General features: G+C 44.8%; 1 protein-coding gene across 3 annotated transcripts; it reads left to right on the top strand.

Annotated features, from left to right (window-relative positions):
• The first annotated feature begins 363 nt into the window (after positions 1-363).
• On the top strand, positions 364-25,393 carry PPM1J (protein phosphatase, Mg2+/Mn2+ dependent 1J). Of its 3 annotated transcripts, none has more exons than XR_014549031.1 (11): positions 364-914; positions 8,031-8,157; positions 8,703-9,026; positions 11,763-11,875; positions 15,944-16,028; positions 19,283-19,401; positions 20,108-20,171; positions 21,557-21,664; positions 22,728-22,879; positions 23,597-24,067; positions 24,148-25,393. XR_014549031.1 is itself a non-coding variant. In XM_083617511.1 (10 exons), exons 1-10 carry the CDS (start codon positions 577-579, stop codon positions 23,742-23,744), a joined length of 1,578 nt encoding a protein of 525 aa, XP_083473637.1. In that variant the 5' UTR covers positions 364-576; the 3' UTR covers positions 23,745-25,393. The 3 variants fall into 3 exon arrangements, 1 of the variants encoding a protein (XP_083473637.1); XR_014549032.1 differs by having other exon boundaries at positions 23,597-25,252; positions 25,283-25,393; XM_083617511.1 differs by having other exon boundaries at positions 23,597-25,393.
• Positions 25,394-25,466: the final 73 nt, after the last annotated feature.

Genomic DNA, 25,466 nt, shown 5'->3' with positions numbered 1-25,466 from the left:
CCCGATCATTAGGTTCAGTCACGGACGACTCTGGGGTTGCAGTATACATATGATCATATAGACATCACTTTCCCCTTAAAATAACTGTGGATTGCCTGAAGATCATCGATGCTGTGTGCACGAATGTAGTAGCAACGAGAGCCCGCAAACATTTGGTCCACTAAATCTCAGTCCACACAATAAGAAGCCAACGAGGGGCAGCCACTTTGCTGCGGGCGAGGCTCTCCAAAGCAGCCGGGTGGGGGGGAAAGGGCGCGCGCAAGAGGGACTCCTCCGAGGTGAGGTGCTAAGGAGTCGCTTTCGCCCCAGAGGCCACTGGGGTGGGGAGGACACCGAAGGACGGGGCTCTGAAGACGCCCGCGAAAGGGAGGCCCTCGCTCGGCTCGGGGCGCCCCGAGAGGATGCTGGAAGCTGGTTGGGGAGGGGGAAGGTGCTCGCTCGGAGATTCCCTGACTTGGCGGCGGAGCTGCAGCCCGAGCCGAGCGGGCGGAGGCGGAGGAGGGGAGCGGAGCCAGGCAGCGCGCCTCCCTCTCCCGCCTCCCCGAGCCCGCGGCGCCCGGCAGCGGCTCCTGCAGCATGTTGGGCAGGGTGCGCTCCGCGATGGCGCAACTCGTCGGGGGCCTGGGGGGCGGAGGAAGCCCCTCGAGCCCGCCGCCCGTCTCGGCCTCCTCCGGCTCGGCGGCGGCGGCGCCTCCGCCCCCTCCGCCGCCCGCTGCCCCCGGGCCCAGCTCCAGCGCCGCCGCCGCCGCCAGCACCGGTCCCTGCCGGGAACCGCCCCGAAGCAGCTTCTCCAGACCGGCTTTCCTACAGCTCACGCCCGAGGAGCTTCTGCGGGCGGATGACCACACGGGCCGAGCCGTCCAGAGCCCCCGCGAGAGCCGCCGCCGCCTGCCTTGGAGCACCGGCTACGCCGAGTAGGAGAGGGCGAGCGAGAGGGGAGGGCAGGCGGGGAGAGGGCTGCTTCGCGGGACCGCTGGGAAGCATACCCCACCCAGAGATTATTATTTTTAAGTGGGGGGGTGCGTGCTTGTGGGTCTTGTAGTTATGTCTGTCTGTCTCTCCCTCTCTGCCCTCCCCAATCTCGGGCGTGTAGTGGGTGGTAAAGTGTCTCTGAGCATGTTCAGACAACTTTGGGATTTAAAGATAAGGGCTTTCAGAGCCAAGGCGAGCTTACTGTCTATGTATGGTTCGGAAAGCGATCCTCCAGCTCCAGGGGCAGTCTACCACTGAATACCTGTTGGTGAGCGCGTGTTTTTTCTACCACAGTAGGGGCGCACGTGGTGCTTGCGGGCTTGCCGCATGCATCAAGATGGTCCTTGTGGAATACGGATCCAGCACCAGAGCCCCTCCTATAATCTAACCTTTAACGTCGAGGTAGATTCCAGCCTTTCTTAATCATTCTAGCCATACCTCCCTTAGTATGAGGGTGTCGAGAAGGGAGGGTGTAGATGAGGTAACGCGATGAGACTCGGGCTCTGGCCTTTCCAATCGGCTGATCAATTGATACTGGCCCTTTCCTCAAACGCGATCAACCCCACCCCACATCCCCCACTCTTGCGCCGTGGGTCTTCGCGCCGCTCACCCTCTTGCAAGTTAGCCTGGCGCCCCCCGCTCTCTGAGGACTTGTGAGCTCAGGTAAGCGGTCAGGTGGAGAAGCCCCGTCGCGTAGCCAGTCAGCTGTCCAAGATGCTTAACTCACCTTGGACGGTCTGAGGATGCTCTGCGGCCGCTCATGGAGAAGACGGGGCGGGGCTATGGGGCTGGGAGTAGTTCTTTAAGCTAACCAAGCCTAGCAGGGTGCTCTGTGTCCGGTTTCGCAGAGGACAGTCTTCGTTTGGTGGGCAGTGAAGAAGAGAAAGAAGATACAGAGGAGAAGGGAGGGTGTTTGAAGTTGCCCATCACCAGGAGAGTAGACAGAGCAGGCATACAGGTTAGCTCCTCGCTGTGCTTAAATTGTAGCAATTATTTTTAAAGTTTGTGTTTAGTTATATGCAACAACACATGCAAATTTTCTGCAGTTTTTATCCAGTATGTTTCTTCTTTTTGGGTGATGTGCAGGAGGGAAAACATGGAACACTGCCTGTGTATCTATTTTCCGCTTCTGCTGTTAAAGGCATATTGAGACTGTTACCTGTTTACATGCAACCTGATCCTTATGAGGAAGTGAGCTCAGCTGTGTACAGCAGAGCTTTCCAAACTGTGTCGCGACACATTAGTGTGTCAGCTGCAGTGTGTAAGTGTTGCACAAATTCTCCCACGCTCCTCCCAGGGCTGGAAAGGTGTTAGTTTCACCCCCGGCTTGCTAGTCAAACTGATTAACTGTGTCGTGAAATGAAGCATGTTTAAAAAGTGTGTCACCAACATGAAAAGTTTGGAAAGCTCTGGTGCACAGTGACATTTTTATGTTCTAGGAACTGTGCATAGGCTTGCTGTGGGAGAATCTGTCTCTCTTGAATGATTTACATTAGGTGCAGCTGAGAGTCCAGGAAAGGCTTGAGTTCCTTGCCGCCTTCTTTAAAGGTAAGGCAGGCAGGTGTTGGATTAGTTGCTGGGAGAGGTCAGTGATGCTATCAGACTGAGTCTCCTAACCTTCTTTTCTTCAGAAAGTTTGTAAATGATCATTTCTTGCAACAACACCCACCCACCACAATTTGTCATTACAAATGGACAGCTCCTGTCTTTTTCTTCAGCTTTGTTCATAATAAATACAATATAGAGAAGATTAGTATAGCTCGTGAGGGAGGATGACCTTCGAATTCATGAAATATTCCAGATTTTGCCATATACAAGATGATTAAACACTGAAAATCAGGATCTCTTGGGGTCAAGCCATCATGAGTTTAAAAATAAAGCTCTCCATGTTCCACAGTCCCCATCAAATTACCATCCCCACTTTGCTACTGTTAAAGGAAAAACAGACATTTTAAATGCAGTCTTGCATTTCATGTTAACCCACTTTTGGCTCTCATGCACACCCACACAAGCAGCTCTCTTGTCCTTGCAGTTGGAAGAAAAAGCTTGAAAATATGGCTAAATGTATTTTTGGAGAGAATCCAGAACATACAAAAATAGCAAACTACTTTAACAGAAAATACACCCTCTGATGTCTGGGGCTTGTGTGGGTGAATTTTTAATTTTTATTCTCACTAAGATCACCACACATTATTCTGAGCAGGTTTCTGTGGATAGGAATTCAGCAGCTAAAGCTTTTATGGGGTATAGCAAGATGCAGTATTTGGGGAAATTGGCATCTAGCTGGTGAAATACAGGAGTTTGGACAGACAAAGGTCTCATGCTTGTTTTAGCTGGGTCTCTTTTTTAAAAAAACATATAATTCATAAGGTTTATATTACAAAACACTGAAACTGCATAAAAGAGAGCTTTTATTCCTTCCCTCTTTTATTCTATTTTTATTCCTATGTACATTTCACATATCTACATAAAATTATAGTTTCGGTTTCCAGTAAGTGAAACGTTCCACTTTTCATAAAAGTGGATGACTCCTTGCCGCTCTGTCCCTGACCTTAGCTTGCCTTTGTTTGGCAGGAAAACACATCTTGGTTATAAGAAGGTTACTAGGGCTCAGCCCTGAGATAATGATACAGGTTCTAAAAATAATTATCTAGATAGGGGAGGTGCCCTTTGCTGATCTGGTTTTCTTTTCTTTCTGAACTTTTTATTTAGGGAAGGAGAGACCTTGACCATTGTTGTCAATTGAACACTTGGATCTGTTTCCTCTGGAGAAGCCCCATTAAAATTACTGGTTACTCTCAAAGTTGCAGGTTGTGTTTATGCAGTGAATATTTACTTAGATAAATGCTGCTGAATTCAGTAGGGCTTATTCTCAACTAAGCATACATAGGATCTCAGCCTGAGGCGTAAGTGCACTTAAATGGAAGGCTGGATTAAAATATGCTTCAAAGTAAAAGTGTTTAAAACAGGGGTATTTGGCTGTAAATGGAAACATATATTTGTAGCTGTGTGGAAACTGTCTGGGCATTACCATTTGCAGGATTTGGAACTTCCTAGATGAAAGTGGTATATAAATGTAATAATTAATAATAATAAAAACCACCATCTTCTAACAGTTGCACATAACTGTTGTACATCGCTTCAGGATGCCTCATGAGAAGCGATTCAGAAATAAAATAAATAAGAAGTAAACAAATAACCAGGCCTGACTCAAGGCATTTTGCTGCTTGAGGCAGAGGGCAAGGTGGCACATCCCTCCATTCAATGCCCAAAACTGACTGGACTTCAACACTGGCAATGGGATGATTTCCTCCAGGGCACTTGAGGGCAGCAGGCTTGTTTAGGATGTGTGTGATAGGCCTGGGGAACATTTAGGTCTAATGTCAAACAGTGAGGAATAGCCACAGTGTTCTGGAGGAATAGCTGGGTGTGGGAAGGCTGCCATTGCTGCCCACAGCACCTGCCATCTGGGATTAGTGCCTCTCTCTGCACATAACTGTCCAATGGTGCCATGGCCCTGCTCAAAATGAGCCAACCTAATCCACTAATGCCTGTTTGTTTTACAGTGGTACCTCGGGTTAAGAACTTTGCTTCAGGATCAGAACAGAAATCGTGCTCTGGCGGTGCAGCAGCAGCAGGAGGAGGCTCCATTAGCTAAAGTGGAGCCTCAGGTTAAGAACAGTTTCAGGTTAAGAACGAACCTCCAGAACGAATTAAGTTCTTAACCCGAGGTACCACTGTACATACTTTCATCATGCATTGCTGGAGAATGTAGAAAGTTAAGGTTCTTTTAAGGTTAGAAATGTACCAAAGGACCACTTCATAGGTAACAAACTGTAAGAAACACAAATCTGGGTTTGATTCCCGCTTTCTTAAGAATCTTACCCATATAATGAACATGTTTGTTGCAGTTATGCTTTATCATTTGTAGATGCACATTTCTTTGTGCTGTCTGAAGCGGCCCACAAAACTGTGAAGGCTGAGCTAAAACTCAACGCACTTGGGTGACATTATTTCTGAGAAGGAGTCTAGGTGTGCCATGTAAGCTGCAGTCTAAACTATGACTACTCAGAAGTACGTCCCATTGAATGCAGTGGGAGCTGCTTGCAGATAAGTGAGGTCAGGATTGCAGCTGTAGTCTTTATGGGATAACAGTAAGTTGAATCACATGATATGCACCAAATCACAGCACTGCCAAATTTCAAGCAGCCTCTGCAGCAGTTTTTCTTACCCAGGGATCAGGGATAATTTTGATTCAGTTCACAATTGGAGGACTTGCTTAATTCCCGCTTTCCCAAAACAAGACATGAACTGAAACAGCCCTCTTTTGAAATTCGCACTTCTCCAAATTTTGCTATGCAAGTTTGTCAGCCACGTAATGTGTATAAAAATATATATGCTAGTGCAATGTGTGCATAGAAATGCATATATTAGTGAAAAATAACGTACGAAAATGCATCATATTAGGAGAAACAGTTTTGCAAGATTTGATGTACAGTATTTGCCCATCCCTGCCCTTGACAGTGGCAAACAGCAGGGAACTCCCAGGAGAAGCTTTTCACAGCTTGGAAGTGATCTATCTCCATCTTCAGGAGTTTGCTGTCTTGCAGTGGGGCCTGTACCAGCTGGCCCTGCTCCTGCCATTGTGTTCCTGCCCCCTGCTCTCGTTGGGGGAAGCTATCCAAACTCATGCAGTATCTCCGTGGGCTGGCATCCTAATCACCTCACTGGTAGATAATTTCCCAATGTGTGGCGGCATGATGGTGGGGGCAAAGCCAGCCAGGATAAGCCCACTCTCCCCCTCCATAATTGAAAGGAACTGTTTTTTCCTGATGATTACAGCAGATCCACAGGCTAGTTGAAAAGTTGACAACCCCACTAGTTGTATGTCATGGACAAGCAGATATATGACAACTGAGCTGGATTTAGCCTGCAGGCAAAGAACACACCACCAGGATCCATATGGTGATACCTGGAGCAGGTTCTGTGTGCTCCACTTCCTTCTCATTTTCTGAGGTACTATATATCTTCCAACTCTTCTTTCTGCTTCCTGCCTTTTCAGAAAAGCTTCAGGAGAAGGAGGCATTGTCTTAAAATATATTTAAGCAGATAAGCTATGGTCTGAAGGCACATGAAACACAGGCAGAGCATCTTTGCTAAAAACAGGGGACTGAACTATGTGGGACACCATGTATATTAGTTTGATGGCAGGATATAAATGTATGAAATACATGATTTTCTTAGTTATTTATTTTTGCTTTCTGTGTGTGGTTGGGCATTTGCAGTTTAAAATGATGACACTCCTTCAGTTTGTTTGTACTTCCAGTTCTTTTATGTGTTTAAAAATACATTGTTGCTTCAGAGGCACGTGGAGGGTTTTGCTAACCTCTTAGCTCTGGGAAAGTGTACATGAGAGGAAGTTTGAGAGTTTTCAAGCTCTCAGACTCTGTTCAACCACACTCCTCAAACGTCAACCCATTTTTGCTCTGCAAACAGAATTTCTGCATGCTCTTGTCCAGGGAACGTTTCCTGTTTCATATTTCTACAATTTCCTCCCACAAAGATGGGTTGTTGTTTTTTTGCAACTGACGTTAGTATTGCCCTCATTTCTGTAGCCAGCACAAGGAAAAACTGAGAGATACCGCTTAACAACCGATGGGAAAGGTGAGGGATGAGGATGATTGCCATTGGTGGCAATCTCTTCTCTTTCACAGAGGGAGTAAACAACCAAGTGCTCTGAACTGATCCAAGGTTTCCAGAGTGCCTGCAGTAATAAAGAGCACTCAGGAAACATCAGCCCCAGATGAGAGCTCTTGACTGCCTACTTTCCCCATGGAGGAGGAAAGAAAACTGCTACCAACAGGTTCTGCCCAAATGGTTTCCCTCACTATTATTTTATTTTATATACTGGACTTCATCAAAAGAGCTCAGGGAGGTTCACAAGGTAAAAATACAAAATAAAAGCACAAATAAGTAGTTGAAACAGAAGCAACGAAACAATAATACCCCCTTCCCACAAACACATTTAAATGGCTGTAGAATTTTAATCAGTCAAAGGCCTGATCAAAGAGGAGTGTTCTTACCTGGCACCTAAAATATATATAATGGAGGCACCAGACGAACCTCTCTGGGGAGAGCTTTCCAGAAACAGGGCGTCACTGCATAAAAGGCCCATTCTCCAGACTTCATGTGGAGGAGGCACACAAAGAAGGGCCTCAGATGATGAACACAAAGTCCAGGACAGTATATATGGGGACAGATGATCTTTCAGGTATTGCGATCCTGAGCCATCACTAGACTCTGAGCTGTTTTTCTTTCTTCCAAGGACAATGCTGCCACTGATGCTGCTACCAACATTTTTAGTGGCAGTGTTGGTGCATGGGCCACTAGAAATGGCCTAGTGGACCTGTTGATGCCCACAGACCACCAGTTCAACAAGCACTAAAGAAACCAGCGAAGTGGGATAAGTGTACACACCACACAATTCCAGGGCCAGGTCTTAGGCAAGGAAGGTTACCCAGTCAGCAGACAGCATACTGTGCAATGTGTGAAGCTGTGACTACCAAATATGCCCTCTTTCAGATTGTCTTCCACTTTCCTGCAAGAATTGACATGGCACTAAGTCAAAAAAGCTGTTCTTCTTCCTCTTCTTTTTCTTCTTCTTCTTCTTTTTCGGTGACTACTTGTAGCTGAGTAAGATTGTCTTCCATGAACACAGTCTTAACAGTGAGTCCATAAGTGACTGTAGAGACCAGTTCTGGATCCACACGTCCTTCCACAGTGGGGACACCGGTTTCTGGGCCAGAGTGGGTTTGCCAAATGTGCGTTCCTCTTAGCTCGTTTCTCCTTTTCGCACTGAGTTTGTGCTTCTTCAAAGTCCATGGCACCTTTGGTAAAGGCTGTTCTCCAGTTGGAGCGCTCGCAGGCCAGTGTTTCCCAGTTATCAGTGCTTATGTTACATTTTTTTATATTTGCTTTGAGAGCGCCTTGACGCATGGGAAAAGGAAGTTCACTAATCTAATCAAACACTGCCTGATTGCATCTTTCTTTCTGCCCAGGGTGATAAATGCTGGCAAGAGCCAACACAACGAGGATCAAGCATGCTGTGAGGCAGTGTATGTGGGAAAGAGACGGGCTGTGAGGAATAACCCAGCCCCCAAGGAAACCTCTGGAGATCTAGAAGGGGTGAGCAACACAATGGCTAGAGTTCCTTCTAAATGTTGGCTCTCAGTCCTATATCTACCTTCTCGATCCTGGTTTGAGGAGAGGAGAAAGTGATTTCAGTCACAGCTGATGTATTGACACAAGATGTTTGGAACTTCAGAAGTTCCCTTGAGATTTGTTCCATTCTCCCCTGCAGTATTTATTGTCAATGTTGTTGTAAAAGGAATGAGTGGCACATGAATTTGCCATACGTGCCCTTCAAGCTTTTTTACTCCATAGCCTTTTACACACAGATCCTTCCCTCCGTTTTTCATCATCCAGTTGCATTGCAGTTGATCAGGAGTCCAGGAAGAGGATGTCCTCTAAGCTTCTAAATTTGCACATTGTGATTTAAGTTAACCAGTGGTGCAGAAGGAGCTGAATGTTGCTTCAACAATTAAAGTTTATGGAATCGTGTAGTGTTACTACCTCATTTCTTTTGGTTTTTAACATGTGTTTTGTTTCCTTCAGCTCTTCAGGGCAATTCTCTCTTATATTTGATTTGATTTGTACCTCATTCCCTGCAGGGCACCAAAGGCCTGACTTTTTACTACTGGGGCTTGTTTGATGGGCATGCTGGAAGCGGAGCTGCAGTCATGGCATCCAAGCTGCTTCACTTCCAAATCCGTGACCAACTCCGAGACTTGGTGGACATCTTGCAAGACTCATCCCTTCCTCCAATCTGCCTAGAAGATGGTCCCAGGACAGTTCTAGGAGAACCAAACAGGGTTCCTCTGGCTGAGGAAGATGCTGAGGTCCCAAACAATGCCCTGCCACGCTTCCATATGGAAAAGGCCGTTTCCCATGAGAGTTTGGTGGTGGGAGCTATTGAGAATGCATTCAAGCAGATGGTGAGTGTGCTAGGAAAAAATGGGTATGCTGGAGAAGAAGGTCTGATTCAATGCTATAAAAACATTTTAAAATATTTTACTGGACAGAAGTGGAGTGCAATACATAGAAAACTGAGTTTGCACATGGGAGATTCCAGGTAAAGAATTCTGTTTGACCTTGAAACTGACCAAGTGACCTTGGGTGAATTATTCACTCCCGAATTTTCCTAAATCTCAGATTTAAATTAGAAAAGTATAGCTATGATACCCAGCTGGAATCATTTGAGGTCACAAATGAAAGATACCTAAATTAATTGTTTTGTGTGGGGTTTTTTTAAAAAAACCATTTTTGAGGAGCCCACACAGTGACAGACATGGTATAAAGTGCAAGCTGCAGACAGTTCTAGGATCTGGGATGTGTTCCGTTCCTGCCTGGCTGTCCTCCATCCAGAATGTGGATTCACTTCCTTTTGCAGCCAAGATGCTGACAGGGCAACCCATGACTATTTTGGTCTGACAGGGTATTTGCTTACCCAGCTCTCAGATCATGAGTCTGCTCTGCTTGGCTGTTCCTCTGCAGCTCAGCCTTGCGAAGTTAAGGCCCCCAGGCTCCATTGCTGCAGCACAGGAAGTAACAGAGTCAGAAGCTGCATACACTATGAGCATATAATTTTTCATGGCTTCCCACATGACAAACTGGGTGTAGGTGTGGGGCCTGAGAAGTCGAATAGTGATCCCCAGACCTTCAGTCCACAGAGTAAATGTGCTGTTGCTACTGTTTCACCTCCACTTTTAAAATAAGTTAGCAATAGAAGCATGTAAATCTGCACTATAGAGATAATTTGTCCATCAGTGTTGTCTACACTGTCTGGTAGCAACTTTCCAGGGTTTCAGACGTGGTACATTCCGAGTCCTACCTAGAGATGCCAGGAATTGAACATGGGACCTTCAGCATGAAATACAGATGTTCTATCAATGAGCTACAGCCCTTTCCCAAATGCCTTTAAAAATATTTACAAGTCTCTCCACCACATTCCTTTCTACCTTGCTGTAATAATTAATCATGTAAACACTATTGTTCCTTTTAATAGTCATTGTAAACAATACCTGCAGGATAGCTCAGTTGGTAGAGTATCAGACTCCTAATCTTAGGGTTGTGGGTTCAAGGCCCGTGTAGGGTAAAAAGATTCCTGCATTGCAAGGGATCAGACTAGATGACTCTTGTGGTCCCTTACAATGCTACAGTTCTTTGATTCTAATAACGAGGAAGTGAATAGCCCTACTGAACTGATTGTGTGTGTGTGTATTCTCTGATCCTATCTTGAAGAAGTGCCCAGTGCATTCTGGGATTGATGTGTGGGCAGAAACTTCCTCAACAATGCTCACACACCATGATATTGTCATCTTGTGATGAGAAGCCACCACACACAAACAAACTGCATCATTGGAACAGCGCACAGTCCTTTGCAAGATTGCATATTAAAGCCATGCAAACTCAGATAAGGGAGCTACTTCAGGAGAGGATGGATGCACTGTTGCTGAAAAGCAAATATGTTCTGCCAGATTCCTAACTGCCGGTAACCTTGGGAGCAAAGGGAAGGGAAGTTTCTACAGATTTTTGTTGGGTTCATGGAGAAGGAGAAGGAGGAGGAGGACAGATTTAACCCTCCCTCTTAATGTATTGCAGCCCCAATCTCATTCTTTTTCCTTTCTGTGGCAGCTTTTTTTTTTTTTAAAAAAAAATGCATGTTAATTATTTGCATGCAGTTAAAATCCTCCTAGCTTGGTCTAAATTGGAAGAGGAAGGGAAGGACTAAAGGTCTAAAACAGCTTAGGAAAAATAGGCATTGATTGCCTTTAAAAGCGATTAGGAGTTAATGTGGTTCCATTAGTAAAATAAGGAATGAGTCTGAGGGTTCTGCTGTTCTCCTTGACCCAAGAGGAAACCAAATGCTGTGAAGCCAATTTCAGAGATTTAGTAAGTTTAAAAGATAACCTCAAGTGAGTAGATCCATACACCAGAGTATAGAAATATCAGTATTATTATGTCAAGTATGTATTTATCTGCAAATGCTTCCCCATTCCTACCTAGGTAAGTGGGGATTGGAAAAATGTCTGCATTTTTTAAAGGGAAATGCTTCAATTTATACACACCCTTTAGAACAGAAGCAATACATGTCTATTTTGTTCTTGACTGAGGTATATGCGCTTCCCAAGAAACATGTTGGAAGTGCAGGTACCTATGTGGGAAGCTATTTGCGAGAGCGACAAAGTGGTGAGTGGGTAAAGAATGAATCACTCTCTGCTCCTGATTGCTGCTTCCCCCACATGGCTTTTCCACATCTTAAAACAGATCATTGGGCTTCCTACCATTGCATGCATTTACACTTTGTGTAACATTTGGACCCAACTGCAAAAAATCTTGTAAGGAGCAGCTTGTATTGGCAGGGCACTGGGAGCTACCAGAGCTTTAATGTTAAAGCATTGAGGCAGCTTGGGTGATTGCTGTAAAAGATAATCCTAATTCAGGGATGGAGGACCTGTGCTTGGGTTTTGTTGTTGGACCACATCAGCATGAGCTGCCATGGACCACTGGCCAAGGCCAGTGGGATTTTGGAGTCCAACAACATCTGGAGAGCCAAAAGTTTCCCCACCCCTGTCCACCTTGATGCATGTGTGTGCTTCCTGTCTTGTTGTGCTGCACCTCTCTTCAGAGAACTGCCTTCCACAAGTGAGTCTTTTCTTCTGTCTCCCCAGGACATTCAGATCGAGCAGGAACGGGTGGCTCGGCATGCATCAGGAGGCTGCTGTGCCCTGGCTGCGGTTTATCTCCTGGGGAAGTTCTACGTGGCCAATGCAGGTGACAGTAGGTAGGAGAGAGACGAGGGCGGGAAAGGCTACTCTGCTGCTTGCTGGGTCATGGCAGCCCAAGCCATGTCACCAGGAGAAGGATAAGATTCCTTGAGTGCCTAGTGGAAGTGAACCGAAGTCATTCCCAGCCATAGTTGCCCGTTGGTTACGGAATGGAATGCCCTCATGTAAGCAAATGAGCTTGGAAAGGTCATATGAGAGCCCAGGAGAAATATGTCTTTCAGGAGTGTTAGAGAGAAAGCCACTTACCCACCAAAGTTTATCTAGAAATATGCGCCCCTCCATGTGCTTGCCTACGCCCTATGGTGGAGGCAGTAAAATACATAGGGTGGCACTAGGAAAGGAATAATATTCCCTGGCCTTTACGTAGTCATTATCTGAGTTACCAAACCACTTTGATGCCAAAAGGTGTTTGTACAACCCCCACCAAGCGCCTGCATTTTTTAAAAAAGATAATTTTGTTTTTCAAAAACTTAGCTTTTGAAAAATCATATATTGCCTGGTTGCTCCCATTAGTACCCAGCTGCTGATACTGTGAGGCCAAAGGTCCCATTTGGACCAGCCCACATCATTAAAAGAAAAGATTGGCCACACCAACTTTTACACTTTGAGTACACCCATTTTCACAAGTTGCCCTTGAAGGATGGACCATGAGTCAATGAAGCCTAAGTGTGGAAAAGGCTGTTCATCCTTTCTATACATAATAGAGGTGGGGGAACAAAATTGGGACTGCCAGCCCTGCTTGTGCTCTGTCTGTGTTTTCAGCAGGTATAATAGCATTAGGTATAGGGCTAACAAGTGTTTCCCCATTTTCCTTCCCACACATGCAGGCTTTACTGTACAAGAGGAAGGGGGGAAGGGGTGCTGTGTCTTAGGCATGGAAAAATCAATGTTTGTTGATGCGTTCCAAAAAAAATGTTTTTACTGCTTGTCTCTTTACCTTGGCCTTGCAGCAGCAAATTTAAAATAAATCTCTCTTTGATAATCAGGACATTCATCTAGTACTAATGCCAAATATGAAAAGAGCTATATTTCAATGAGTAACTGTTTTCTTTATTTTTAACCCAAACACTTTAGTAAATGTTGAAAATAAATGAAAGTATTTTGAGAGTACCAGCATCTGACAGATGCTTTTCATAGATTTAAAACAAAAAACTAGTATCTGATATTTTTTGGCCAACCCCCCCCCCCCCAGGATTGTTGAAATCCTGCTCAAAATGCCCTTCTTTCACCTTTGGGTTGCTGACACCCTTGTATCTCAGGTCTTATTGATTTTAGCATGTGAAGAGGGAAAGACAATATTAGAGGAGTCACCTCTCCCCGCCCCCTTTAAGGCCATGCTGTACCTTTTGTTTGCATTTTCTGAGTCTTTTTATAGTCTCCTTTCAATCCTAATCAGTATGAGGAATAGGCTTTAGTGTGCAACAACCATTTTGTTATGTAGATTCCATCCTGATGAATGTGGGTGTGTTTTGAAACTGTTTTTGTCAATCTGTGGTCACTTTGGTAGGAAATTAGGTTAGAGAACAGGAAATCAGGAGGTTTGCTGATGGTACCTATAAACTGCAAGGAAGCCATTCTCAAAGTCATAACCAGCTTGGATGCATGGTGTTTGTGTGTGGGAGTGTAATCAGCGAGATATTGTATTCTAATCCAAGTGTGGAGTTGTCTGGGTATATCTATGTTACAAACTTTCATTGGCAGTATACCAGTTTAGTAGAATCCTGAGAATGCAGTTTGGAGACGGTGATGATTCTCCAATAGAGATTCTTAGCTCTTCTTCCTTACTGAACTGTAGTTTAAGGAGAATAGCCGCCATCATTCGCATGAGTAGAATAGGCAGTGAGGCTGCATTTGTGGCCCTACTCCCAACACTGTGAGTATTCCCGGAACCAGCCCCAACATCTTGGCACTGGTGGGAATGTCTGAAGAGGAGGAGCCTATGCGCATAGAGTTCCATCTGCATAGGCTTCCACATGATCTGGAACCACAATTGTGTAGCACCCCCAATTTCATGGAAACCAATGTGCATACATTTTCCATTTCAGGGGCATGGCAAGGATACCATACAACATTGGGGCAGCGACAGCAGTAGATAATACATAAAGTAGGCTAAGGAATAGTTGCTAGGCCACTTTTAGACTATAGAGCAGTATAGATGTCTCCAGTTAATCCATAGTTGATACAGTGTCCATGGTTACAATTGCTGTTAGTGATTCATTTCTAAACGTGGAATACCATTACTTTCTTGGTGTGTCATCTTTGACTTTTTTCTCATCAAATGTCTTTTTGTTGCCTTAAGAACCTTTGGAATATAGATGAATGAAAGTGAAACAAGGATGCCAATTAGAGCAAGGGCTCCCAAACAAGGGGAAATGATTGCAGGTTGTTGTTGTTGTTGTTGTTGAGTTGGCAAGTATTGGTTTTGTTTTCCCCACTGAGTCTTCTGCTTGTTCTGTTCCTCATTCTGATTTCTCTGTCAGTCTTCTTTGTGGTTTTGCATGAAAAACAGAGATGCTACCCTCTGCTCTGTGCATGTTCAAAAAAGCCAAGCAGGAAACAATGAATGGATAAAAAGATAGGAAGGGCAAATTTGTTGGTAATGTGTCTGTGGCACATCCACTCTATCACTGTTGCAGACAAATGCAAGTTTTTCATCAAACCAGAATAATTATTTAAATATGTCATATTCCATTCTTTAGTGGAACAGAACCGGGATCCTGATGCAAGACTTAGACAAAGTTAGAACTGCCACTTCCAGCAAACCTGGAGGCTTTGGGAGTTAAGCACAGTTGTTGCCTACCATTGCAGTTCAGTTGAATTTTGTGTCTTCTTTTGTTCATAAAATCTTTTTTGTTTGAAAACAGCAGCACTTCTCTTGCTCAATCTCAGTATGTTAGCAATCAATAGTGTTGGCTGGAGTGAGTATTGTGCATATTCAAATTTATGTATTGAACACTTTGTATCTTATGGTTTTGTTGATGGTTACCCATTACGTTGGCCATGCTTCTCTTCTCATGATCACCTTCCATTCTTTCTGCTCTGTTTTCTAGATTGATTTTTCCTAATGCTCTGCTTCCTTTCATCATGTGTTTGTGTTGTCCAATGTCCCACTGTTCAGGGCCGGCCCACCCATGAGACAAGGTGAGGCAACCACCTTGGGCAGCAGGATCCACAGGGGCAGTGGGCCTTGGAGGGCTAAATCGGCCAGGATGCCCCGCCAGGAACCTGCTGGACTTAGGCTATCATGCCAAGAACATCCCAGGCCTTCCAGTCAACCGGGGACTTCCGCCCCGGACTACAGACAAGCTCTGCAGAGCCTGCTGATTGGAGTTGTACTCCAAAATATCTGGAAGGCATCAGGTTCGGGAAGGCTCTAATCCATTTTACAGAGAGGTTTTTTTGAAGTGAGAGACGAATCCCAAATACCTGTGCCTGCAACTTCCCGTACAGACAGAGAATTACTGGTACTGGGCTGAAATGTGACACTTGTGTTCAGATCTCTTCTCATCCACAGACCTCACTGAATGGCCTTGTGCAAGACAAGGCCTCTAGATTTAACCTTCCTTATGAAATAAGGAGCTACAGTAATCCTTAGAACACAGCAGGAATGAATTCTGCCTCTTTAGGTTGAAAGGGGTGCAGCGAGCTAGAGGATTCTCTCTTCCTCCAATTGTGGTAGCACAATTGACAGGAGGCTATCAGGGAGACTTTGACTGATAGGTCTCTGAGCTCCATGATGCAATGGCAAGTGCCTCATAAGATGGCATTTTGGGAAGAGGAATCTGTGGGAGAGGGAGCCTCTTTAGGCTACTTAATGTGTGACAATGCATTGCATTTATCAACTGCCTAGATCATTTTCTCGTGCCACACTTCATGCTTATTCTTCTCCCCTAATCACCTGCACAGTAATCAACTTTCTGTATAGACAATAAGCATACGCAAAGTGGACCTTAGCTAATACTGCTGCTTCCCTTTGCCCACGGATGTCCTTTCTGCTTTCCCTTCCTATACTGTCTCTTTCTCTCACATGCTCTCTAATGTCCTCATTCCATGTTTCATTGCAGGGCCATTATCATCCGTAATGGGGAAATCATTCCAATGTCCAGGGAGTTTACTCCAGAAACAGAGAGGCAAAGGCTGCAGTTTTTAGTAAGAATTAACTTTTTTTTCCCCCTATCTGATTTATTTTAACCCACTGCCCAACACTTAGCACTATCAACCAAACCCATCCAGGAATAAACGTGAGAAGGTGTTTCAGTATGAACAATGTCTTCAAGCGCCCCAATAGCTCACCAATAAAAGTATGTCTAAACCTACATACTTACAGTCATATGTACATGTACAGCCTAACAAACCTCGAAATACTGTTTTGTAGTAACTGAATATACTATTTTGTAGCACGAAATTATAAATGGAAATTTAATTTGAAAAACAGAATAGCAAAAAAATCATCCACTCAGGAACCAGTTCTGCTAATGGAAGCTGTACTGCAGTTATTGATGGAGGGGGGTATTATTTACCCTGCCTTGTGCTGAATATTCAGAACTCCAAGGACATTAAAAATAGTGCTAAAAATGAATAGCAACCTGCGTGAACAGGATTGATGTTTTTAATTGATCTGGCAATAAACCTTCGGAGGTGGCAGATCTTGTAGCTGATAAACATTCAGTCTTTTCCTTCCTTATTTCCAGCCTCTCTTAGTGAAGGTACAATAAAGAGAGGACCCAACTAGATGTGGTGTTAATTGCGTCCATCCACATAACGTGTGTTTTCCATCCACTGCCATGGTGCTAAAGAAATTGCACCACAAACTTCTCTTTGCATCAGGAGGGAAGCAATGAAGACTTTCCCTCCAGAGCACATAGCAGCTTTGAGGGGCAGTTCCTCTTGGGACCATCGCAGGCAGGTGGTGGTGGTAGTGAGGGTTAAACTCTTCCTGCTCACCGCGTGTGGTCATGCTGCTGCTCAGGCTTCCCTGTGGCTGCTGTTTTACTAATGTGTGTGTGAATTGCATTTATTTAACTAACGTCATGCCTAGTTTGGTCCAGAGGCTCTGCTGGTGCTGGGCTCCTGCCTTTGTGCTTCGAAAATGCTCTTGAGCACTGCACAATGAAAAGTAATACAGGCCCTGCTCACTTCCACCATTTCACTTTGCTCCCCTGCTGACCCCCGGATTCTAGAGTCAGGCTTGCAAGGTAAGGTTCACACACACACACACACACACACACACACACACACATCTCTATTCCCTAGAAGAGGAAGAAGCTGCCAGGGTTTTGCTAAAATTATTTGCATATTGCATGAGTTCTGCCCTAAGGCAGAGGAGGGGAAAGAATCCCTGGGAAGCACAGTGAGAGTGTCCAAAATGCAAGCAAGCAGAGGTGCTCCTGGCTCAGAGTGGACCTCCTTGGCAAGACACCAGGTGGAATCTTATCTGCTGTTCTATATCCAAACAGCTTCCATGTCTTGGAAGGGAGGAAATTGCACCGAGTAATGGATCCTCTTCACTGGCTGCGATAAAGAAACTGAGCACTCAGAAAACCAATCTTACACTTCCCCCGTGGGCTTGAGCAGTTCACTTTGAGCCAAAGCCCTTTTATAGCTTAAGCCCTTTTCTGTAAGTAGTGCCAGAGCAACGATCCTTTACACTGGGCCAGTGTGATCTGAAATGCCCCACTTAAATCATTGCAAGAGGGAAACCTGATGTATATTATCTTCTGTAGTTTTGCTTTTGTACCATAAAAAATAGAATTTGTTCTGCCCATTTCCTCTTTTCTCTGGATTAGTTACACTCAAAATACACAAGGGGGTGAGTAAAGGGAGATTCACTGCATAATTTGCTGCCCGTTTGAGTCCTGGGCCCCATTCTTGCGAGGTTTACCAGGTATGCTGAATGTAGATACTGCCTTCTGAGCTTTTGTTGCTGGCTCTTTGGCTGAGGGTTTGCTTGTTGAGTAATGGCCTCTTTTTAAAGATGTTGGCAAGTCATGGAAATCACAGCGCCAGCTCTGAAAATTAAACCCTGATTAGGGCAGCAGTGCCAGGAGGACAAAGAAAGCCCTTTTCCATTGCAGGATGAAAAGGCAACCAATCTCAAAGCCACCTTTAATTTCCTCTGAATGTATGTGTGGAAGAGAATGAATTGCTGTAGCAGGAGCATCTAACCTGGTATCAAAATGGGATTCTGACATCTCCAGACATAGCATAGGATTCAGTCTGTATAGGTTTTAGTCTATCAGGTTCTCCCCCGTTTGCACAGAAATAGGATAGATTGTCTAGAGTAATGGAAAATTATTGCCTGTTCAGCCAAACTTTGGTGCTTGCACACTCACTGAGATTGGTGCATTAGCCTCCCTTAAATATCTCTTAAATAATTTCAGCTTCTGTTTTCACTTTTGGATGTTTTTTGTGCCTGGAAGCTTTTTCTGCACAAGACTCAGTCTTGTTAATTCATGCTTCATCTAGCAATTAGGTAGCTGCTTGATAAAACCACTTCAACCAAATCCTTTGCAAGTCACAGAGGTCTAGTTGCTCTCTGCTGAGTGGTTTTTTATTAACCAAATGTGACTTTATAAGGTTTTTCAAAACATTTGTGGCTTGGGGGAGATCATTGTTAATTCTGCCATGAGCAGAAGATGCAAATGTGCCCTCAAGAGTCAACTGTTGTACTGAAAATAAAGTTTTGGCTCCAAACAAGATGAGATATTAATCAAGACTGGGCCTTGTGTTTTTTTCTTTATTGTATAATAGCTGCAGGAGCGGGGATCCAGATATGATATGTTGGGCAGAGTGGGGATTTAACCCATGGTCCTGATCTAGGTTGCCTGTCCCTCGGAGCTGCTATTTGCTCAAGCAGTAAAACTGTCACGATTGCCAATTTCTAGGGCAAATAATTAAGCTGCTTAAAATTGTGGCTGACCTTTCAACGTGGCAGCACCTACACTTTAGAACTCCTTGCCTATTGACCCTCACAATACTGTTCTAGATGCCTACCAATAACTTTTTCATCTCAACAAGCCATCATTCCTGACCACTGGTCCTGTTAGCTAGGGATGATGGGAGTTGTAGTCCCAAAACATCTGGAGGGCCGAGTTTGCCTGTGCCTGTCCTAGATGCTCCATCTGTGTGTGAGAGTGAGGATGGATAGGTGTGTGTTGGGGAGGGGGGGTGGCAGGAACTGCACTTTCAAATGTTCCCCAAATTACCTTCTCTGTAAGAGATACAAACATACAAACATATATCTGAAGGAAAGCATGTGGAACAAATCATAGAAGGGTTTGTGAATGCTCAGTGCGCCCCCATGAGGGTTCTTTGAGATCTGGGACTTACAGATTTCTGTTGTTTGGGTGGAGAAGATCCAGGCAGTGTTCATCGCTAAACTTGCTCTTCCTTTCCCCTCCCAGGGCTTTTTGAGACCTGAGCTGCTGGGGAATGAGTTCACTCACCTCGAGTTCCCTCGAAGAATCCAGCATAAGGAAGTGGGGAAAAAGATGCTGTACAGGGACCAAAACATGAATGGCTGGTAACTCTTTTCATCTGATCTAGATTACACTGATTGCCAGAATCAATCAGAAATGCAAGACGAAGGAACTTGGTGTTCTAGTGACAGCTAGTTACATCACCACTGCCCTACTCTGCTGGACTAGAAAAGTCTCTACTTCTCCCTTTTTTCTTTTTGTCATGTTACTAAAGCCGGAGACCGACAATGAAGGCATTTTTTAAAAAGGGAGTTTATTTTTGTATTATAGAGGCGTATGATGCTCACACTCATATGGCTATTGCTTCTACTAAAGAGTTTCTGCAGATTTTTGTATGGATTAAGTAATCCTGCTTGGTCAAAGATAACAGTGGGAGAAAAGCATATATTTTGTGGGTGTTTGTGCAAATCCATGCCTGTACACTCAGGGAAATTACCTAAGTGAAATGGTTCTGACCTGAGTTTGTTGCTTGCTTGCTTGGCATTGGGATGAGGATATTCACTTGTGCTTTTCACAGCAGCCAGAGCTCAGTGGTAGAGCACAGGCTTTGCTTGCAAAAGGTCCCAGATTCAATCCCCAACATCACCTGGTAGGGCTGAGACAGTCTGTTGTCCGAAAACCTGTAGAGCTTTTGCCACGCAATAGCAACAGTACTGAGCTTGATGGACCAGCGGTCTTACTAGGGCAGCTTCCTATTCTAACTTTCATCTGCACTGCAACACATTTTGTGTGATTTCTTTTTCTAACCAGGGCATATAAAAGGATAGAAGAAGATGACCTGAAGTTTCCACTTGTTTACGGAGAGGGTAAAAAGGTGAGGCACTGAGCACATTTGAAAATCATTGGAGAAGTGGAGAGAATTTTCATTAAACAAGGGCATGAGCCAATGCAATTCTGGGCTGCATCAATAGGAGTATAGCATCTAGATCAAGGGAAGTAATAGTGCCACTGTATTCTGCTCTGGTCAGACCTCACCTGGAGTACTGTGTCCAGTTCTGGGCACCACAGTTCAAGAAGGACACTGACAAACTGGAACGTGTCCAGAGGAGGGCAACCAAAATGGTCAAAGGCCTGGAAACGATGCCTTATGAGGAACGGCTAAGGGAGCTGGGCATGTTTAGCCTGGAGAAGAGGAGGTTAAGGGGTGATATGATAGCCATGTTCAAATATATAAAAGGATGTCACATAGAGGAGGGAGAAAGGTTGTTTTCTGCTGCTCCAGAGAAGCGGACACGGAGCAATGGATCCAAACTACAAGAAAGAAGATTCCACCTAAACATTAGGAAGAACTTCCTGACAGTAAGAGCTGTTCGACAGTGGAATTTGCTGCCAAGGAGTGTGGTGGAGTCTCCTTCTTTGGAGGTCTTTAAGCAGAGGCTTGACAACCATATGTCAGGAGTGCTCTGATGGTGTTTCCTGCTTGGCAGGGGGTTGGACTCAATGGCCCTTGTGGTCTCTTCCAACTCTATGATTCTATGATTCGGAGTAGACCTAATAATATAGGTTGAGGTATGCGATATTGGTGTCAGAAGCACACTTTGGCTTTGACAGAGACGGCTCATTGGTAAGTCTGCACCGAGCAATTTTTGTATGGTACCTACCTGCTTGTTCCCCCACTCCATAGTACACAATGTATGTTATGTTAAAAAAATTTAAACCATCTTTCATTCTGATGGGTTCTAGGGTGATACACAGCAATACAATGTAATGCAGTGCCCTATAAAATAAGAGAAAGCATAAAAACACTTCATACAACACTAAAAACAGGATGACAACACATAATAAAACTAGAAAGCAAACAAAGCCCATAAAACCAATTTAAAACAAGGAAACAAGGAATGTCTTGGCCTGGTGCTGAAAGTGTTCTGAAGTCAGGGCACCACCACAGAAATGGCCCTCTCTTTTGTACATGCATAGTTCATCAATTGATAGCACCCAGGGAAAGGCTTCATCTTAATGCATAGCCAGGCTGGTATGGGAGGAGGCATGTGGCATGCTCAAAAATTGAGACATCTCTTTTAATTGAGATCTGTATTCTGCTTTATGGCTGACTGCCTCTGATCCTTCTTTCCATACTTATGAACCTGGGACCTTCTGCATGCAAGGCAAGCCAGAGTGCTAGGAGCCTATCCGAGTTGCACAGATGCTCATTATGTTGCTATCCTATTAAAAGGCTCCCCCACCTTACTTTCCTCCTAGGCTCGAATGATGGCAACTATTGGGGTGACGCGGGGTTTGGGTGATCATGATCTCAAGGTGTACAGCTCCAACATCCACATCAAACCTTTCCTGTCCTGCACGCCAGAGGTGAGTTCATCAGAGCTCAGATTCTACTTCCTGGAATTACAGCTGCTCAGTAACAGCATATTTTTATTTTTCATCAAATATTCCAAAACGATGCACCTGGAGCTTTTTGATCACCCTTAGCTCTCCAAACCAGGTTTGGCTGCAGGCAAGGTGCTTCTTTCTGTCACACTCCATTCTGATTTGCAGGATTGTCACACACACCTCCAGCACACACACACACACACACACACACTCCACTCATGTGTCCAGGCTGTACAACACACACACATCCACACAGGTGGTGCTTCTAATTCAGGCTTGAGCGTTTGGACTGAGGTCTTGTCCACCACCATCAACAAATCTATACAGTAGTCCCTTTAGGACACTGGAGGGAGGGCTCACAAGGGATCAGATTCTGAGGCAGAAAAATTCTGGGGCTTTTGCATGTGTGTGTGTGTGTGAGAGAGAGAGAGAGAGAGAGAGAGAGAGAGAGAGCGAGAGAGAGAGAGAGAGCGCATTATAGAAAGGTTTGAAACAGTGGGTAAGATTGGTGTAGCTGCAGAAGACAAGAGCTAGGTTTCAAGACAACAACAATTTATTTATATGCTGCCCATCTGACTGGGTTGCCCTGGCAACTCTGGGTGGCTTTCAACAAATAAAAACATCAAATATAATAAAACATCAAACATTTAAAACTTCCCTATACAGGGCTGCCTTAAGATGTCTTCTAAAAGCCAGATAGTTGTTTATTTCCTTGATATCTGATGGGACGGTGTTCCACAGGGCGGGCACCACTACCGAGAAGGCCCTTTGCTTGGTTCCCTGTAACTTCACTTCTAAAATGAGGGAACCACCAGAAGACCCTCGGAGCTGGACCTCAGTGTCCAGGACAATTCTACTGGGTAGCTATAGTGCTGCTGTTCCAAGATTCCTGTGCACGCTTATGAATGGGGTGTCTAAGCGCAGAATTTTTCCTCACCTCTGGGGAGTGACAGGACTCAGAAAGTGCTTCTCCTTGAGGAAAAGCATTTGCAGAACCTCGCCACCAGAGCAGTGAGGCTGCATCCCTTACGTTTTTCTGCAGGTTCGCGTTTATGACCTCACACAGTACGAGCACTGCCCTGACGATGTGCTGGTGCTGGGCACAGATGGCCTCTGGGATGTCACCAATGACCGAGAGGTTGCCAATGTGGTATTTGATGTCCTAATGGGCTATGAGCCCAATGACCCTTGCAGGTGAGTGGGGCAAGGTTTTGCACCTGTGTGCCGAGGAATACTTACACCAGAGTGGTTGAGGTCCATTGTTTGCTCTCAGTCTGGGGTTGGATTATTCTCTTACCTCTTTTCTATTCTGGGACATGAATGCTTTTTGTTTCTCTTACCTTCAAGTCCCCTGGTGGTGTTAGGTCTTAGGGGCAAAGTACGTGTTTGTTGTTCATGTGTGTCTGTGTAATGAAGCACCAATTTCTTGGAAATTAAAAGCAGCCTTAAGAGGTTGCAATTTTGAGTAGTAGGTGTGGGGAGAAGGAGGGGTTTAACCTTTTAAACTGGTAGCTGTTTTTCCGTTCAAAATCCCATCTCTATGCTGCCCACTTTTTTGCTAATTTTTTTTGCTTTTTTTAAAGTTGGAACTTCATTACATACATTTGAATATAAGCAACCAACCGTTTGCACTTTACTGTTTTTAAAAATGGGTGGGGAACCTTTTCTGGCCAATGGGCCAGATCCTTATACCCCCACCTGCTGCCCGGACAAATTTGAAAGGTGAGTGAGAGTAAATGAATGACTGGCCTACAATTTCCTAATTACTTGCACAGGGAATGAGGTGGGATGAGATCATTATTGTGAACACCATTCACACTTAAAAGAAGTACTTTTTTTTAAAAAACCTGTACTCTACCACATCTCTTGCATTGTGGGTGTGCATTCTGATGGGCTGGTTCTGTTTCCCAGGTACACAATGGTGGCCCAGGAGTTGGTGGTGAGGTCCAGAGGGGTTCTGAAGGAACGTGGCTGGAGGCTGGCCAATGACAAGCTGGGCTCTGGAGATGATATCTCTGTCTTTGTTATTCCCCTTGGTGGTCCAGGAAACTACACCTGAACCTCAGGTGCCAGGGACACAGGGGTCATGATTCTAGACTTTACAAAGAAGAAGAAAAACCGAGGGAAAGAACCACCATCTTGCAGCAGAACTGGAGGCTGTCCCTACACCTGGAACATTCATAATGATGGAGTCTTCCGAAGAGGATTGGGGGTGGGGGAATGTATGACTGCACCTTGGGTTCTTGTCCCACTGTGTCTCAGCTTGCTGGGTTGCAGCTAGGGACATAAAGAGGTAGCCCTGGTCCACACTTCTGTTAACGACAAGAAAGTCAAGGCAGAGCCGTTCCTCTCAGGATTTACACCCATCAGCCCTGGAGACCTGTAGGAAATCTTGCATTCCAAGGGCTGCATTAAATTTGGGCTTTTGGTCACATGGAAATGTCCTCTAAATTGGGTAGCAGCACTGGAGGCTCCCTGCAGCGTTTAGCCATTTTGTGTGTTCTTATTCCGTCTGTCCCGTGGTTGCAAAGGAGCAGCTGAATTTTGCTTTGTCAGATGCCAAGGACACCTCACCGTCACGACAGTTATGCCTAATTGCCTAGAATACCACTTCCCTCCCCTTCTTGCTAAAGGGAGCACCAAGCAAGTACGGCTGATTGGTTTGTTACCATTCCCCTGGCTTGCCATAAGGCAGCCCCTGAAGCTTTCGCTCCAAACCACTTGTTGTGTAGTACGGGGGGATGCATCCATAGGGGTTTCTTACACTAATCCTGGATATTGCTGTAACTCGGCCAAGTTGGTTGGTTCTTCATGAATGCATCTCCAAATGGCAATGAAGGAAAGGTGTGAAAATATTCATGCTGTAGAAAATGTCCCTGGGGAAAATCAGCTGTGCCTCACTTTCACCAGATGGGGGTGCACTTAGAAGAACAGACAGAAAAAAAGGACTGTGATGAGACATCTCTAGTTGGTTTAAACAACTGACCCTTAAATAACAAGATACAGAAATCTACTGCCGCATAGGGAGTAACCCCATCCCAAACTTACACCCCAGAGAGGTCACTTTGGTGCTGCAAACACAGCAGAAACATAGAAGACAGCAATTTCTACAAAGGGAAGAACTGTAGAACGGTCTGTTCACCTTCCATGAAAAGTAATGTACTTCTTGAGTTGAAGTTCTACCTCTGAAGCCCGAAGCATTGAGTTCTTTGTTCAGTGAATAAGAAGCCTTCAAAATTTGTGATGGGGAAGAAATGGATTATTATTTTTTTCATGGAACTGTTGTTTTCCACTAGCTGTGCTGTGCAAAAGCAAGACCATCCCTGGCCGGGGGAACTTGCACCTTAAATTTGCCCTTGTAATCTATCTAGCTGTGAGTTACCTGAGTTTTAAGAAGAAAATAATTTCAGGCTTCATGAAAATACCTGCCACCTCTTAAGCGCAGACAATATACAGTGGGACTTATTTCTGAGTAGACACGTGCAGGATCATTCTGTTGGGCTGCAGCCCTATGCACAATTACTTAGAAGTAAGCCCCTTGGAACTCAGCGGGACTTCTGAGTAAATGTGCTGTTATACAGTTTCTATTATGTAAAGGCAGATCCTGGAAGGTTGGATCTCTTTGTAGAGTGTGGCATTAGTACCTGAGAAAAGATTAAAGAACCAACTGAAAAACTGCAACTATTAAGTTGCCATTGTTAAGTAAAAGCTGGCTAAGGCTCTTTCTTGCTGGAAAGCATTTTGGTATTGCCTGATTGTCATGCTGTCACTTTCTGGTGAT

Source organism: Podarcis filfolensis (genome assembly GCF_964270895.1).
Source record: "Podarcis filfolensis genome assembly, chromosome: 6".
Lineage (NCBI taxonomy): Eukaryota > Metazoa > Chordata > Lepidosauria > Squamata > Lacertidae > Podarcis > Podarcis filfolensis.
The sequence above is the reverse complement of the archived record's forward strand: the minus strand, read 5'-3'. Positions and strand labels throughout refer to the sequence as shown.

Bases quoted from the DNA above. Each gene is read 5' to 3' on its own strand.
- PPM1J (XM_083617511.1), top strand. From the start codon at position 577: ATGTTGGGCAGGGTGCGCTCCGCGATGGCGCAACTCGTCGGGGGCCTG. The intron at 9,027-11,762 runs GTGAGTGTGCTA...CTGTCTCCCCAG, and splicing joins AGAATGCATTCAAGCAGATG to GACATTCAGATCGAGCAGGA. The intron at 22,880-23,596 runs GTGAGTGGGGCA...TCTGTTTCCCAG, and splicing joins GAGCCCAATGACCCTTGCAG to GTACACAATGGTGGCCCAGG.